This window comes from Camelus ferus, chromosome 18 (genome assembly GCF_009834535.1).
Source record: "Camelus ferus isolate YT-003-E chromosome 18, BCGSAC_Cfer_1.0, whole genome shotgun sequence".
In the NCBI taxonomy this organism is placed as follows: domain Eukaryota; kingdom Metazoa; phylum Chordata; class Mammalia; order Artiodactyla; family Camelidae; genus Camelus; species Camelus ferus.
Window position 1 is genome coordinate 15,177,939 of NC_045713.1, and position 18,427 is coordinate 15,196,365.

At 40.0% G+C, this 18,427-nt stretch overlaps 1 protein-coding gene and 1 long non-coding RNA gene across 2 annotated transcripts in view; one reads left to right on the forward strand and one right to left on the reverse strand.

Moving 5' to 3' along the window:
- Positions 1 to 18,427, reverse strand: part of CREBBP (CREB binding protein) — a 118,069-nt gene that overhangs the window by 87,658 nt on the left and 11,984 nt on the right. Inside the window, exon 2 of the mRNA XM_032461072.1 lies at positions 8,408 to 9,120. Within this exon, the coding sequence (XP_032316963.1) occupies positions 8,408 to 9,120 (713 nt within the window). The remainder of the gene's footprint in view (positions 1 to 8,407; positions 9,121 to 18,427) is intronic.
- On the forward strand, positions 7,529 to 18,346 carry LOC116657666. The gene is made up of 3 exons (XR_004312863.1): positions 7,529 to 7,724; positions 14,841 to 14,845; positions 18,336 to 18,346. It is a non-coding gene; the product is annotated as an uncharacterized LOC116657666 (long non-coding RNA).

An 18,427-nucleotide genomic window follows, 5' to 3' on the forward strand; every position in this document is an offset into this window, starting at 1 on the left:
GGTACTGGGGATTGAACCCAGGACCTTGTGCATGTTAAGCATGCATTCTACCATTTGAGCTATACCCTCCCCCACAATCAACTATTTTTATCAGAAAATAATTCTCTGAAAACAGTAGAAAAGCAGTCTATTTATCACTTCCAATGTCTTGTGATGACTTCAAATCCTTTATATAAGAAAGCATCAAAGAGGGGAGGGGAATAGCTCAATCGGTAGAGCGCATGCTTGGCATGCACAAGGTCCTGAGTTCAAACCCCAGTACTTCCTCTAAAAATAAATAAATAAACAAAACCTAATTACCTCCCCCTTGCCAAAAAAACAAAAACAAAAACAAAACTATCTAGTCAACTAACCGGTCTCCTCTGAATGTTTTTCAGTAAATTCAGACACTGTGCTAAGAACTATACATACACTATCTCATTTAATCAGCACAACAATTCTACAAGCTGAATATTACTATCCCTTCTTAATCTATACAATTCTCAAAGGCAGATAATATTATTATCCCCATTTAAAAGACAAACAACTAAGACCCAGAGTGATTACATAATTTTCCCACAGCTAATAACTAGTGGAGTCTGGACTTGAACGGAGGCAGTTTACTCCAGATCCCAACCTCCGCTCTGGAAGACTTGGCTCTACTCCATCTGGGGAAGGCAGTCTGAGTTGCGGCTACTGCTGACAGGACAAGGAGGAAGCAGAGGCAGCAGCTCAGTACTATCTGTGCGTAAGCCACTAAATATACATATACCATCTCATTTAAGCAATTTTAGAAAGAAATAAATACATAAATAATTATTATGGAAAGTTAGGCACATCCTGAATCACATATTCTCCATTAAAGTCATGATAAGATTACTGAGCTGGTACCAGATTGCTTAATATTTTTACTAAATACCTGTGCCTAAATGAGCTATAAAATCACCCCATAGCACAGTATTAATTCAAAGCTTTCAGTCTTATCATTCTATAAACTGACCATTTATTTCCATTGTGATCTTTAAAAAAAAAAAAAAAGCCAAATTAGGATTTACTTAAGAAAAAAGTCTTTATTTTCTTTGCATTTCAAGGATCAGATGTTATTACATAAAAAAAGAAAAATATTAGATAAATGTACAGTATTATTTCTCTTTGCTGTTAAATTTTAGACATTTCCAATTATCATTCCAAAATAGGGAAGGTGAGTCGCTCATTCCTTCAAGAGCCAATCTGGCTCTACAATTTCTTATTGACTATATGCTGCTAATCCTTCTTCAGCAAACTGCCTCTCAGAGTGTGGTCCTGGACCAGCAAAACCAGGGTCACCTGGGAACTGGCAAGAAATGTAAATTCTCAGGTCCCACCCAAAACCTACTGAATCAGGAACTTTGGGGAGGGACCAGCTCTCCAGGATAACAAGCCCGCAGTGATTGTGCTGGAATCTCAAGTCTGAGAACCACTGCTTTATCCTATCTGACCAAAATGTTGGTTCACTGGGTCCAGGGGCTCTGAATCTAAATCAAAACCTTTACCCCTCAGGGAGAGCTCCAGGGAAAGCCAGCTCCCCAGTTTTTGACCACTTTCTTAAAAAAAGAAGGATATTCCAAAGAACATATTAAAAATAAGCCCTAATCTAACCTCCCGTGAAGAAGGCTTACCCATATAAACTATTTTGGTCCTGTGTTTCCAATTCATTACTTACAAGAAAAGACTGAAAATATTTCTAAGGCTGTGAAAGCATTTATCAACCTTAGAATTAGAAAGATTCTGGACCTCTTGGCCAGATATATCTCATTACCTTCCTTTTCCTACCAGCGTCTGGCCAGCTCTGCCACCTTTTCTGTGCAGAGCAACAACTCTTTACCCCTCTAGCCACAAGAAGAACGTGAGTTGGCTTCCAATTCCCACTTACATTTATTTTTAAATATCCTTTTTACTTTCCCTCTAAAAGACAAGTGTTCGGGTTATTTTCATTAGAAAACTAGAATATGCTACCAAAAGGATAACATCTCAGGTTTCCTACCATTGAAAGGGAAGCACAAAGGATAGAGGAATGAACGGAAGTTGAGTAACGTCCCAAGATCACACAGCAGAGCCAGGGTTGGATCCCACATGGTCTGGCTAAGGGTCTCTTAACCACTAACCTGTGCAGCCTGTTCTTGGATCAGTCTTACAATCTATATTTTAATAGAACTTCTTTTTATCTAGGCTTTAAAATGAAATAACTTACAGTTGTGCAAAAATTGTTATAATTTTAGACTTTCCCAAGGTATGTGATTATAATCACTTTTTCATTCCTAGTTTCGTGTGATTCTTAAAGGAAATATTTAAAATAGAAAACATAAGCCATTTCAACAAGGTGGCAATAATGTTAAAAAGGCACGATATGACTTAAAAACAAAAATGAAAAAATTTCTCCTCTCCATTCTGTGTGCCTCCATTACTTAATCTGTAACACGGGAATAATACATAGTACACACTTTATATTTTTTTAGCGAAAAATGAAAGTTAAATGTTTTGAGTTTTTCCTCAGAATAAAAATAAATTTAGACTTTTCTAAAAGAAAAATATATTGACTCAAGAGACTAGCAGTCTAAAAGGGCCAATATCTATAGAAAACAGTGGAAGTATTGTCAAAGAGCTTAAGTCACTCTCTAGGGAAAAAGCTTCAGGCCCATAAAGTACAGATGAAATTTCTTAATTCTTCCAAGCATTCAAATTCAAATTCATATTCATTCAAAATCATTCAAATTCAAAACTGTTTCAGAAAATAAATGTAAACAGCTTCCAAACTCTGACCACATTAACACAACCCTGATACCAAAACCTGACAAAACACAAAAAAGAACTACAGATCAAGCTCACTGTTGATTAGTGAGAAGCAAAAATTCCAGTTGCTAGCAAATGAAAATTTAGCAAACATTAACTTTCAATTTCATAATTAGAGAAATAATTCAACTGGATGTTAGGAAACCTATTGAGATAAACTGTCACATAAATAAAACAAAAGAGAAAGATCACAGCATAATCACTATTGATGTCAAAAGGGAATTAGATAAAACCCAACATCTAATAAATGAGGAATAGACTATGCCCCAATTTAAAAAGACTCAAAAACCAAAGCCCACATTATACTTAATAATAAAGCACCACATACATCTCTATTTAAGTCAGATACAAGACAGGGATGCTGAAGAGCATAAACATTGTTAGAAATACTGGCAAGGAGAAGACAAAAGTATCAGTAATGCAAAAAGGTAACTGTCTACTAGGAAAACCCCAGAGAAGCACCTGAAAAAGTGTTAGAGTAAATAAGAGAATTCCATAAAATGGCCAGATTACCAAAGTGACATATATATATACCAAAATGTTTCCTATACTAAAACCAACAGTCACCTAGCTGACGCAACGAACAACTCATCTACATAGCAACGATTGGTCCATTAACACAGTCAGAAACAAACTTCACATAAAAGGTGTATTACTCATACAGAGAAAACTACAGTATGCTTCTGAGCAACATTAGACTCCATAAAAAGATAAAACTTGTATGTACAGGGTAAGACAATTCAGGAAGCCACAAAACTATTAAAATGTCAAATTCTTCCTTAAATAATTTATAAAGTTCAATACAACCCCAATCAAATCCCAACTTTTGTTTGTTTTTAAGAATTTGAAAAACAGTCCTATAGTTTATCTGGAACAGAGGTTCTCAACCCTGGCTACCATGGAAATCATCCGAGGAACTATAAACTATATTAATGCTCATGCCATGCCCCAGAGATTTTGACTTAATTGTTTTGCAGGGGGGATGAAGCATTACATTAAAAAAAACAAAAAACAAACAAACAAAAAAACTGCCCAGGTAATTTTGATGTGCAGACACAGTTAACTGCATATCTAGAAGAGTATCTTATAAGGAAAGCGATGAAAATACTGGATTCTTGACAAAGAATAAAGGGCAACTAGCTCCATCAGATATTAAAATCATACAGCTAGGATAGCTAAGTTTCCAGCACAGAACAAATAAAGACCTGTGAAACAAAAGAAAAAAGTCCAGAATTAGACCCCAACCCTGCATATGTGAAAAATAAATGATGTCACATCCATGGGGGAAAAAAAAGCTGGATTAGTAATATCTAAATAAATGGTACTGGGATAACTATAATTTGAGAAAAAAATGTACAGCTAAATCTCTGTATCTCACTCAAGTCAAAATAAATTCTGAGTTAAAGACACAAGGCATAGGGGAAAGAATACAGGAGAATATTTCATAATTTTGGAACACAGAAAGCATTTCTAAACATGACATAAAACCCAAAAGCCATAAAGAAAGAAATGTGTAAATCTGTTTCTATAAAAACTGAAAACATCCATTTAAAAATACCAGTTATCATATTATAAATCTATGTGGCCATTCTCCTGGTAAAACAGACTTAAACAAATAAAAAAGGGGGAAAAATTTTCATTCATTTAAAGACTTTAGCTTTTAATATACAAAGAGTATTAAGAATACAAACCAACAAGAAAAAATGGGAAACAATGTGAGGAAAACTGACAGGGAAATGTGAGCAACAGCAAAATACAAATGCCCATGAACTTATGAAAAGACATTATGCCTACGAGACAATTTCCCTAAGAGAATGGCAAATCAGTACTGGTGAGAATGTGGGGCACAGGAGCTCACTCGACGTCAATGCAGGTGTAATATGCACAATGTTTTTGGAGAGTATTTGGCAATATCTATGCTTGTTAAAAATATCAATATCCTTTCAGCCAGAAATTTCACCCCCAAGAATTTATCCAGCAGATACACTCAGCTGTACAAAGGGGTATATATAAATTAAATGTCATCACATCTGCAAAACGTTGGAAACAATCTAAATATACAGCCATTTGGGCACTAGTCCTATAAATTAAAAGATGAAGCCAAATCAGGACTACTACTATACCATAACTAGTAAGAAGGACTGAGAGCTCTATCTGACATCCAACTTCCGTTATTAAGGGGCAGAAAGGAGGTGCATGTATACATTGACACGTGATGTGGCAGGCGGGGGAGGAGGAGAGTGAGAGAGGGCAAGGTTATGCTATACTACTCTCTTATGCTTAGGCGTGATACCTACAGACACACACACGTGCACACACACACACGTGCACACACACACACGTGCACACACACACTCCTACCTCTCTATGCCTCTCTATACACAGATCATATCTAGCAGGACAATAAGAAATAGCAACTGCCTTTCAGGAAAGAATTTGGGAGACACAAAGGTCAAAAATAAAGGGAGATTAAATTTTCAGTTCTTACTGTTAGTGATTTTTTTTTTAATTCGCCTGTTTGTTGTTAAACCATGTGCATGATTACTTTCTAAAAACAAAACTTTTAACGAAAGTCTTCAACCCAGTAACCTCATTTTTCTTAATTTATCCCATGAGATGAGCTAAAACCTTAAAAACCCAACTTGGATAATTTTCATCCTCTTCTTAGCAGAACTTTTTCCTTTTACAATTTATATCTTATTTTCAATGTTTGTGGTTTAATAAAATATTTTATCCTTGTGTTTAAAAAAAAAATTAGCCCACGAGGCATGTGGATGTGCCTACACAAGGATATATTCACTGCAGCAGTGTTTGTACCAATGAAAAAATGGAAACAGTCCAAATGTTCATCACCAGAGGGGTATAGAAATTACAGTGCATCGTAAAGTGCAATACCAGTAGGAAAAAAGGAAAAATCTGTGTGCACTGACATGTTAAGGCATCTAGAGTATACTGTTACGAAAAACAGCAAGTTGCTTATGTAATATGATTCCATTTCGTATTAAAAGAGAATGTGTGTTAATATATCTGTATAGAAGTGGTTATCTGTAAAGAGGGCTGTTCTCTTTTTACTCTTTGAATTATTTTATGGGCAATTTTATTTCCTTTGTAATAATAATTTTAAAAACAAAATTACTTTTTAAAAAAGTTTCTTTTCCCCTTTGTGCATTTTAAAATCTTATTTGGCTTAAAATGAACTTGTCTCTTGCTCCTACTATTTGTCCACCACTATTAGTTCTTTTGTCCCAATCAAAGGCCATGACAACCTTTCAAGAATGCCAGCCCCTCCTTCGCCATCGGCCTCTTTGGGATACCTACAGGGAACAGAGGTGGCTGCCCCCACAACACTAATGTGGCTTACTTTCCAGAGTGAACACTCACTAAGTACTGTCTGAAAGAAAAATCACCCCGTACAAAGGAATGAAAAACCTGGGCAGACAGAGGAACATGGAGTGTAAAGACATTATCGGCAAAGCCCAGACAGCAGGAAGCTCCCAGAACAAAACAAACAAACAAGCAAAACAGCCAGATTCTTCAAAAAATAAATTGTAAGGATTCTAGAGATGTAGTTGTTTTTTTTTAATAGATTCTTTGGCGGGGGTAGGTGATTAGGTTTATTTATTTATTTTTAATGGAGGTACCGGCGATTGAACCCAGGACCTCATGCATGCTAGGCACACACTCTACCACTGAGCTATATACCCTCTCCCTTTAATACATTCTTAAGAGCCATATCAACTAAACAAAATATAGGTTGTTCAGATTTTGGAAAAAAAATCTGTAATGATAAATCATGACATACGCAACCATGGGAAATGAGAACATCTCGTGGACACTGAAAACATGAGGAAACCGTTCACTTACTTACACGTATGCCAAGTCTAACTCCTAGGGTATGTATATACACATAATGGCTCTCCAAGTGTGGCTGAGGGGCTCAGACCCTTTTAGGGGTCAAAAGTCAAAATTATCTTCATAAAATACTAAGATATTTGCCTTTTTTGCTTTCATTCTCTCACAAGAACAGAGGAGTTTTCCAGAGGCTCTGTGGCATGTGGTATCACTGTGCTTAAAGGCTTGTGCTTCCATTTTAAAATTCTGTTTTAGTATTTAATGTGGCAAATGTTGACAGCTATAATCCGCATTTTAAAGAAATCTCCTTGGGGCCCTCAATAATTTTTAAGACTATTCAGGTGTCCTATGTCTACTTTCGCATATGACTTAAATTCTCCTAAATAGTTTTTTGTAACTAGGTAGCATGGAGCAGAGTGATGAATAAATTAGGAAAGAACAAACATCAATCTATCCATAAACCCTAAACCCATAGAAATCTCTTCTCAACCCAACTCTAAAAGGCACATGCACACACAGACCCTGCTTCAAACAATTAAAATGGAAATTTAAATTAAAATTTAGACAACTAAAATTAAAGTTCACATTTCCCCTTAATAACACTTCAAAACAGGGTAAATGCAATTTTAATGTCTGGAATTACTTCATTTTCATTTCTTAAAAGAAAAAAGAAAATCTTCTTACCTAAATCAGCCACAGGGTTCATGGCTTTTACCTAATGCTCAACGTCAACCTTGTGGGGAAACCATGCTCTCCTCTTGTTTCTCCCTCTCTCGTATTTGGGACTAATCAAATCCAGAGAACAGCCCAAATTGTTTTACTGTTCTAGAATTTGCTGCATTAGATACTGCCTGAAACAGGGGCACCAAAGGCTGCAGCTGAGAAGCCTCTGTCTCAGCGCGTCCTGGTGTTTGGCCCTTTGGTGGGGTCAGCCCACACACTCATTCCCTGGTCACCTCTCATTCCCCCATTGCTCTCCTACTGCCCTCAGCATCTGCCTTCCTCTTCTCCACATCCAGTTCCTACACTACGCACCACTTGCAAGGCTCCTCCCTGGAGCAGAGGTCTCAGCCCTGCTTGGGCCTCACGCACCTAGAGTCTGTAGCTCTGCACTTCTAGCAAGCTCCCGGGTGACGCTAATGCTGCTGGTCTGAGGACCCCACTTTGAGAACCACCGCTCTGAGTTTATTCTGGGACCTGTGGGCCTGAGCTGCCCCTGGCTCTGCCATGCCACCTCTTCCCTGTTAACTACCCTGGCAGGTAGCTGACCAGCGTGGATCCCAGCTTCTTCGCTGATAAACTGGAGACTGTAAGCACAGACACTTTACTAGTTGGTTGTAAAAAGGGAAGGGCATACAGAATAAGAACTTGGTCACAGCTGGGAGAAGTGGAGGTAAAAAGCCTTTACTGGATTCACTGATGCAAGCAAAAGCTGATTCCCAGCAGAAGCTGCCTCTTTCAGCCATGTGGTCCTATTTTCACACTTTCTTCAGAGGCTGAAAACTGGCTGTCACTCCAAACTCATTCCCTATTTTTCAACTGTCTGACGTGCAGGCTATCCTACCGTTGACTTCTTTAAGAATTCCCATTTTAAAGACACGGGGCAGAGATCTGCATCCTGGAAAGAAGGGCTCTCAATACCAAACTCATCTCTTACAAGCAGGAGGGGCAGGAGGAAAGCCTGAAGGAGGAGAGGAATGTGCCCCCTGGTCAGCAGGAAGCAGTCTAAGCACTGGAGCTCACTTACCTTGGTCATGCCTCCGGCCTGAGCTGTGTTCAGTCCTGCATGACTGGTCATTTGCGGCGAAACCTGCGTTAATGTCTCGGCCAGCACGCTGCTCGTGGCCCCCTGCATGGCCGGAGCAGGGTATGGCATTCCGGCTCCCCTTCCTCTGCCAGCAGCCCCAAGAGATCCATTCATGACTTGCGCCTGCCCTTGCTGGGCCTGGTTCATCAAACTATGGCCAGAGTTGCTATTGAGGAGGCCTGGATGGGTCTGGTTAAAGTTAGCATTCATGCAGATCCCAGGTCCCGTCTGTGACGTGGCAGGGCTGCTGGTCACCAGCCCCACTTGCTTTTGTGCTTGCGGATTCAGTGCTTGGGAAGCAGGGGGAGTGGGCCCGGAGGTGCTGGCTGCCTGTTTAGGCAGGGTAGGGGCTGAAGAATCTCCCTGGTTCAGAGGGCTCTTGCCCATGGCACCCAGACCGGCCATATTCGCACTGTTCGGCTGCCCTTGGGCCTGGCCTCCAAGGCCTTGCTGCACAGGACTGCTGGCGCTCACATTTCCTATTCCTGGGTTGATGTTAGAGCTGCTGCCTCCTCGCAGAAGCTCTGACAGTTGTTTATGTTTGGAAGCAGCATCTGGAACAAGGTTCCCACTGTTTAAAAGGCCTAATTCTCCTCCATTGGGGATCAGCTCATCGGGAAGATCATTTTCCAAGTCAAACAATGATCCAAAATCTAGAAATTAAACAGAAATGGAAATGAGAAACTAAGTAACTATAATAGCTCACCAACTATCACATGTTACTATGATCTTAACCAAAAGGGGCATTTAACACGGAACACCAGATGTCTTAAGAGTAATGACAAAATGATTAGAAAGTTCATTCAGGAAAATAAAACAGGAAGAATATTTTTCAAATTCTGAAGAAGGGAATGCTGAATAGAGATGAGAGGAGGACTAAGAGAACAGATTTGATCGTATACTCTAAATATTAAATAGTGTGGTATAAGGCAAACGCAGATGTACAAGTTAAAGGAAAATAACAGAAAGTTAAATTCACTGAATTATGATGTTAAAATGCTTTTAAGAATGCATATGTGTAAAAAAGTAACTGGGCATCAGGTTAGTGAGTAGCAATTTAGGGAAATTAAAGCTTAACTTTAAGTGATTACGTATTTAAAAGGCAAATTATCAAAAAAAAAAAAAAAAAAAAAAAAACACCAAACAACAAAAAAAACCCCCCCCCCACCACCAAAACTAGCCTTAACAGAAAATGAGATTTCTCAAAGTGTTGAAGCTACAGGAAATAAAAATAAAGACATACACAGAAACTAAAAATAGTTAGAAGTAAAGGAAAATACTTGAATTATACAGAAGGGGTTAAAATCAATCTCAATGAAAGATGTGAAGCTCACTGACTCCCAGGAATAAACATACTAAGGACATAAGCAGGCAAGTATCACAGATGATAAAGCAGTAAACAAAATAGACCCTCCTGGTAATCAGACATGAAAATTGAAGCCACTCTTTTTTTCTGGTCCCTCTCAGAGTAACGCTTCTCTAATGAGGCCTACATATGTCATCTCTAGTCCCTCACTGACCATGCATTGTTCAACCCACAATAACCTGGCTATGTGTGCATGTGCAAAGCACAAGTATGTAGAAATATATTCATCACAGAATGATCTGTAACATCAAAACAAGTGCAAACAATACCCAGAGGCAGTTTACCTAGTGGTCATTGCAGACTCTAGGCCCAGACTGTCTGCATTTGAACACCGGCTCTGCTTCTAGCTCCTCACTTATTAGCTTAGCTGTGTGTCCTTAAGTCAGTCACTTAGACTTTTTTTTTGTTGTTGTTGTTTTTAATGAAGGTACTGGGGATTGAACCCAGGACCTTGTGCATACTGGGCATGCACTCTACCACTGAGCTATACCCACTGCCTCCATACTTAAGACTTTCTGTGCCTCAGTTCCCTCATCTGGAAACTGGGAGTGATAACGGCTGCTATACCTCAGAGGGCTGCTGTGAGGACTAAATGAGTTAACAGATGTAAAGTACTTCAAAAGTGCCTGTGGGTGGGAAGTGCTCAGGACGTATTAGCTATTATTATTGCTGTTATCCAACAACAGAGGTTTACTAAATTGCTGCCTAATACTATAAAACATTATATATTTATTAAAATAATTATAAAGACTGTAGAAATATAGGAAAACGTATGTTACGTAAAAACATGCAAATGGAAACTGTACACAAAATGGTACAGAGTATGATTAGAACCAAATAATGTGCACGTGGGCAGTAGCTGGAAAGTAACTTGCCAAAAACAGAGTCATAATGGTAAAATGTTGGGGTGACGTGTGTATGTGCCTTTTTAAAAAAATCTAACACAGCCAGCACACTGGCATCCCATCCCCACTTTTCGAAAACTGAAAATTGTTTTCTCCATGGTGCAGACCCTCATGACGGCTTCCCCAACAACCCCCTCAGCAGGCTACCCTGGGTGTTCCTTTCAGGAAGGGTCCTAGCCAAGCAGCAAGAACCACCACAATCACCTTCCCTTTGCAGGTGACATAATCCGAGCAGCTAAAAGAACTGAAGGCAAGGTGGCCAAGACAGTTCTGGAAAAGGTTTTCCTTCCTAATTGTAAGGCATAAAGAGATGTTCCTTTCCTTCACTAGACTTCATCCTGGAACTGTGGTGACCCTCTTCAATCAGGAGGAGACGCAGCTCACATACTAAGGATGGCTACGGCAAAACATACTCCTGTGTCTGTGAAGCCATCTCTAGGCTGAATTATCCAACCCTGGGAGCTCTCCTATCTTCAGATTTCTTGTCACAAGAGAAAATACAGTCCCTATCATTTAAGCCATGCTAGCTGGAGTTTTATGGAACTTGCAGCTAAAGGCATCTTGGTATCTCCATCATGTCTGCAGATGAAGTTCAAGCTCTTCATATGGCACCCGCGGCCCTCAGTGTGCAGCCCCTGCTCCCTTCCCAGCCCTGCTTCCCCTGTACCTCCCGATGTACGCTACCTTACAGCCATAACACAGCCAGCTGTCCCACGGTCATCAATCTTTCTTGGAGATGCGCTCTCTCTCGGTCTAGAAAATCCCACGTCCAGCCCTCCCTCAAATGAAACGTTGACTAAGGAGACTTTCTATAGGGCACCCCTGCAGAACTGACTAGTCTCTCCCTTCAGCCTCCCAAGTTCTCTGTACATACATGCCTCATACACCACCTCTAACAAATACCTACATCTTCCTGCTTGACTGTAAGGAATTACGTACTTCTTGCAAGTGGATACACACTCTGTTTTGCCCGTGAGAGTAGATGCAGACAGTATGAGCCTTTCCTCCCAAGTGTTTCACTATGTGCCTCCTAAGGACACCCTTTACACAAACACGGTACATTTATCAAATTCAGGAAATTTACCATTGATATAATACTTAACGTATTGATTGTCCTTATTCAAATCTGGCCAGTTGTCCCAATAATGCCCTTTATCACGTTTATTTTTCCTGATCCAAAATCCAATTCAGGATCCCAGTACACTGAGCTGTCATGTCTTTGTCTTTTATTTTATTCTACAAAGGTTCTTCAGACTGTCTTTCATAACTCTGCAATTTTTGTAGAATGTCCCTCAATTTGGGGTTGCTTCCTCATGGTTACAAGACACTTAATTATGAAAGGACAACAGACTTGACTCCTGGATACAGCAGCCAGCTTGGAGAGAACCAGGGCTTGCTACTGGCAATGACCCAGCTTCTGTGTTTCCACGTGGCTTTGTGGGTTCCATTCCGCAGCTTTTATCCTATTGTGTTGTCCTGAATCTGGTGGTTCACTGAGGTCTCCAGATACAAAGGCCACATGAAATAAAGCAAGAACAACCTTCAAACATAACTAACATTTTTGTTTGTTGACTTCCAGGTTCTGTCCACATATACACACGTTTTTGTCCAGCATTCTTTTTTTTAAAAAATCAGTGTTGTGTGTATATTTAATGCAATGCTTCTTGGCCTATGAACGTAAAAATTAAACTTCATCTATATCAGAAAATGGAAGCCATTATGCTGGAGATCAGGTTTCCTTTCTATTTGCCGCGGAGGGGATGAAGAGCTGGTGTCAAGCACTGTAAACCAGAAGGAATTGAGCTCCAAATACTTCACATTAAAATTTTGGAAAACCTGCTGACACTCCCTTGACTGGCTCTTCCATGTCCTGAAGAAGCACTTTTCCTAGGAGAGGGGAGACAGGCCAGGACAATAGCAGGTAAAGCCAGAACACTTAAATACAGCAGGGTCCAAGCCAGGGTCCCTACTCCAGTACAGGAACTGGAACCAGAAATGGCAAAATAACACTTGGAAGTGAAACACATGAGTTCAAATCCTGGCGGAATCAATCAGCTGTGTCCTTGGGCAAACTCTGTCTTAACAGCCTCAACTGTAGAGCAGGGACAACAGTATCGCAGGGCAACTGATGAATGCAGGAACGGAGAGTTTTGTGCCACAGACACGGCTGTTTTCTCCTGTCCCGCACAAAAACTTTCTTACTTTAAAAATTCACCCACCATGCTGCCACTCTCAAATTTATCTGTTCTCTTTTATGGTTTACTCTCATTACTCTTGTCCAAATGCACGTGCAACTTTTCTGGTTGTAGCAGGGCATTATGTCTTGGGCTCATTTTTGGATTTTACTGGCCTGCCACATTTTGTCCATCTTGACCACTCTTTCTCATCCTGTTTCAGTCCAAGTACATCTCACAGCTCTTTGGGTGCAGAAAGGGTTGACTAATTCTGCTATGTCCTCACCTACCAGTCCAAACACATACGAACATGTAGACAACCACACATACAAGATACAGCTTTTTTAAAAGACAAGAGGGGCTGCATAGGGCTTGCGGAAGACATATCCATACCCACGCCATCACCCTTTTTCTCACCATTACTGTCAATTTTCCCTTCTTTCTAGTTGACAAAGGAGATTGAAGCAGGAAAGCTGGGCTATTGCAACATAACACAGCTGTGCTTTCTACACACCAAGTGTCCCAACACATAGGTTGGGCAATACCAATCTGAATCATCGGAAGTTCTAAAATTCAAGACTGAATGCCGCCACTTCCAATCCCAGGTAAATTTCCTTCTCTCCATCAAGTTACCAGTGGTTGGACCCAGGAGAGAGCAAAGCTGAGGCTGAGTAAGATTTGCAGACACCTTGCTTCCAGGGGTTCACCTTTAGCAGGAAACAAGGCCCTCACACCACAAACAGCAAACGGCCTGTCACACTTTCACAGCCAGGAACAGGAATGTTCTCTCTCTGGAGGCCTCCTGGCTGCCACCCAGGAACTTGGGCCCCCTTCAATTAGCTGACCTGAGGAAAGCTACAAGCCCCCAGTCTCTATCACACTCATACAAGGATGGGGCGCCCACAGCAGCAGCTAAGGAGGGAGAAAGTCACCAAACTCAGCCCGCCTCAGGAACAGAAGGTCTTCACTGCACAGACCACAAGGGTCGTTCCCCTTCTAGACTATACACTGAAACCTCATTCCAGGGGACGACCACTTCTAAACACTCAAAGACAAATGGAATCCAATCCCACACTTGCTGTAAGACCCACTCTTATTCATCATTATCAGCAGTATTTCACCTTAAACAAGGGAAGAACTATTATCAAGTAAACTAAAAAAGGCTTTCCATTTTACAAAATCAAATACCTGGCAAGTGACTAACCACTACTGTCCAACCAGCCAATAACATCTGAAAACAGTTTTGTTTGAAGAGATTTTTTTCCAAATGCATCAGCTAAACAAATCATCCAGAAAACACATCTTCCCTCAGGTTTTCTAAATTCTCCTCTTTCTATCATAGTACCTTATTTGCTCCTCTGAATTACATCCAGAGCCCCAAATTCTCTGTATTAATAGAACTGATTTTTCTGTCAAAGCATGTACAAACCAGTTTCTCACATTCTGTATTGGCCAGAAGGATGAACTCTCCCACACTCTACAGACATACTACCAATTTCCTGTTATAACTCACAAGGTTGTAAGGACCATGAAAGCAGAGAGCTTGTCTACCTAGTACCTACCACACAATGCTTACCATGTATGAGGCCCTCAACAAACATCGGTATGAATGAGTGAATGAATCACAGTTACAGAGGATACACATTATCAATTTTAACAAGTTACTTGTCTAGCCAAAGATATCAAGTAGTAATCTTAGCATTTATTACCACTTTCTTAAAACAGAAACAAAGAGAACAAAATTGGGTAATGAATTCTCTTGAAATGTTACATTGTTCTACTCATTTCTCTCTTTACACCTCTTCCTGCTGCCTCTCTATCTTCCAGGAAACCAGCCACATCTATTTCACTCTCTGGCTACACCCCACCATCAATGACCCTCTATCCTGTGGTTGATGCAACAATTAAACAGCACAGGGTCAAATGAGAGATGGTAGTGTGAGACATTATCTACGTAAGAGTTTAAATGCTGTTTTGTGTTCATGTTTCTCTACTTCTGAGCACGAAACTCCCCTCCTACAGATACCATCTCTTCCCCACCGCCCTCCAGTCCCTTTGTCTCTCTGCAGCCCTTATTCCCTATGAAAAAGGTCTGCTTTCTTTAATTTTTTTCGTATCTTATCTAGATTTTCTTTGGCATCACTCGTTCCATAACCATGACTATTTAAATGTATCTCTTAAACCTTTCAAAAGCTAATAAGCACTTTTATTCATCAACCCTGGAAAAATTTACAAAAAGAATTTAATTCCTAAATCAAAAATGGAATCAAAAAAGCCTGACCCCAAAAGGGCAATGCATCCCAAAAAAGCTCACAACCAAAGATGAGGAATCCTAAAATGGTAGACACTTTCACAGGGTTATAAGTCTTAGATGACCTGGAGATCATTCTAGACCTCTTTGGTGCATTTATTAATATATTACTCATTACACACTGCCAACACAGGAAGCACAGTCTAGGGTAGTGAGAAAACAGTATACCCAGTCAGGTCTTAACTCAGGTCCATCTCTGTCTACCTCCTCCCTATGTGTGCTTCTGCAGCTCTAAACTGGAAACGAAAATAGGACCTGCCTCTACCATCACTGGTGAAAGAACTAAATCATACAGTGTGTATATAGCACTTAGCCTGGCATGTAGAAATGACTCAATAAATACCAATCATTATTATCGTTGTCACCGCCCCATCTTCCAAAGCTGCCACAAGGACTGAACGACACATGCACATCAAGAACGTGGCACCCCATGCCTGGTACAGAGTTCATGCCAATGATCATATTTTAAGTATGGTAAAGCCCTAATCATCTGTGACAATTCTGCTAGAATTAAAGCTTACTTCGCTTTGAAAATTCTTGAGGATTGTGTAAATAAGTAATAGAACAACTCTCCAACAATGGAGAATTAAAATTTAAAAATTTTAACAACAAAAAAAGCACAACATTTTATTATTAGCATTTATGACATTAATAAATTTAACCTAGGCATTTAATCAAGTTCCTAAAAGACATCTAACCTATATTTATTAACTAATAATAGTTATTAGGAAATCATTAGAGCAAATTCCTTCTAAAATCTTCTGATTTCTTCTAAAAGCTTCTTTCATGCAGATACATAAATTAGTACAGAATAATGAGGTTTTACTTTATTCTGAACAGTGATAGTACACTCAACAACAACAAAATGCCCTTCTCAAGATCACTATCTGCTCAAGAGTCAAAGTGGCTTAGCTGGGGAAGCCACCTCCTCGCAGGCCCTCCTCAGCGGAAGCAAGTCCCTGCTCCCCAGTCTTCACTCTGTGCAGGGCTGACCAGGCTTACTTGAGGTCTGTTTAAAAGTCTGCCAACCAAGGATTATAAGACAGTCCTGAGTGGAAGGAAGTTCTATGCCACGCTGGATCCTCAACTATCAGAGTCCTGCAATCACAGCCACCCTTTTATCTTCATCCAATGCACTTAGAAGTTCCCAGGAGTGCCATTTCCAGACAGCTAGGACAATTTAGTTTCCTAAATCTGGTTTGCTGCCTCCCCTCATCTCTGAAGGATGGAAAAAAAAAAAAAAAAAAACCTTCCTGGGGAAGAGGTGGGAAAGAAGGTGCTGTCACAGCAGCAGCCACCACTCAACCAACTGTAAACCACCCAACAGTCCTAAATAGCAACCAGATAATTTGGATCAGAGGGAGCAGAAAGGGGTTCACTGTTCTCCACTGCCATGGCTGAGAGGGGCACTGGGACTTGAGTGAGGCACTGCCTATCCAATCCTGCAACCCAATTAAAATTCCTAGAGGAGAAGGAATGTGGAGGCTGAGCTAGATTTCAACCTCTGCAGAAGCAACCCCTAACCGCAGGTGCTCGACCACCTCAGACTACCCAGCCACAGCATAAGTACAAGCAAGCAAACACCCAGAGACTGGGTCCTCTGACCAAATGCTGGGAGCTATTGCTGGCAGGCAACACCAAGTCAGGAGAAAGTGGAGAGACCTTCTTTTGGACTTAAGAGGAGTCAGTGTACAACACAGGGAAGTGTGTGGTCTGTAAGAGAGTCCACAGATTAACAGATATACATTACTATATATAAAACAGATAAACAATGAGGACCTACTGTATAGCACAAATATATTCAATTTCTTATAATAAGCTATAATAGAAAAGAATCTGAAAAAAATATATGTATGTAAATGTATAACTAAATTGCTTTGCTGTACACTGGAAACTAACACTGTAAATTAACTACACTTCAATAAAAAATAAAATTAAAAAAAGAGAGCCCACAAGAGGAAATGAATGCATTAAGTCCGAAAAGTACACCAACATGGAATATTATTCAGCACTAAAAAGAAATGAGTTATCAGGCCATGAAAAGACACGGAGGAACCTTAAATGCATATTACTAAGTGAAAGAAGCCAATGTGAAAAGACTACGTACTATATAATTTCAACTGTATGACATTCCGGAAAAGGCAAAACTACGGAGACAGTAAAAATAATCAATGACTGCCAGGAGTTTGTTTGGGGTGGGGGTGATGACTAGGTGGAGCACAGGGGATTTTAAGGACAGTGAAAATACTCTGTATGATATTATAATGATGGATACGTGCCACTGCATATTTGTCTATATGTACACAGAACATACCCTAAGGTAAACTATGGACTCTGGGTAATTATGATGTATCGATGTAGGTTCATCAGTTAAACCAAATGTACCACTCTGGTGGGGGATGCTGTTAATGCAGGAGGCTATGCATGTGTGGGGACAGGGAGTATATGGGAAATCTCTGTACCTTCCTTCAGTTTTGCTATGAACCTGCAAGTACACTAAAATAAAGTCTTAAAGGAAAAAAAAGTATACCACAAAATCATAGGTAAATCACAAGCAAATGAGAGGCACAAAATGATAGAGAATTACAAGCAGAAAAATAACCTAAGTATTCATCAACTATTCTAATAACTAAAATACACGAAATATCCAGGGATGTCTATGCTGGCTCTAAGTGTGCTCCTTTTAAAGCTTCCACCAACATATACGTTCCTGGACGACAATTTGATGATGCAATCAAAATTACAAATGCATATTCCTTTTAATCATTAACTCCACTCTTAGGAATCTGTTACATATATATATATATATATATATATATATATATATATATATACTGTGCAGAACTACTGATTAAAGCACTGTTTGTGAGGGGACAAGATCAGAAATAACCTAAATGTCCATCAGTGGGGAGCAGATTAAACCAATCATGGCACATCTCACATAATGAAAAACTAGCAAGTACAGAAAGAGATAATGAGGACGCTCTGCAAGTGCTGCTACGTACAGGTACACAACAATGCAGATAGGACGCTACCTCCAGTAAGAAGGAAAAGGCAGGAAGCAGGTAAGGGAGCTAGGAACAGGCTGTCTGCTTGAAGAGATAAGCTCCAGGGAACAGCACAACCTACTCACAGTGGTTACTTGGGGGACCAAGGGGAGGGAAGGATGTGGGCTCTCACTCTACAGTTTTGTATCCTCTGATT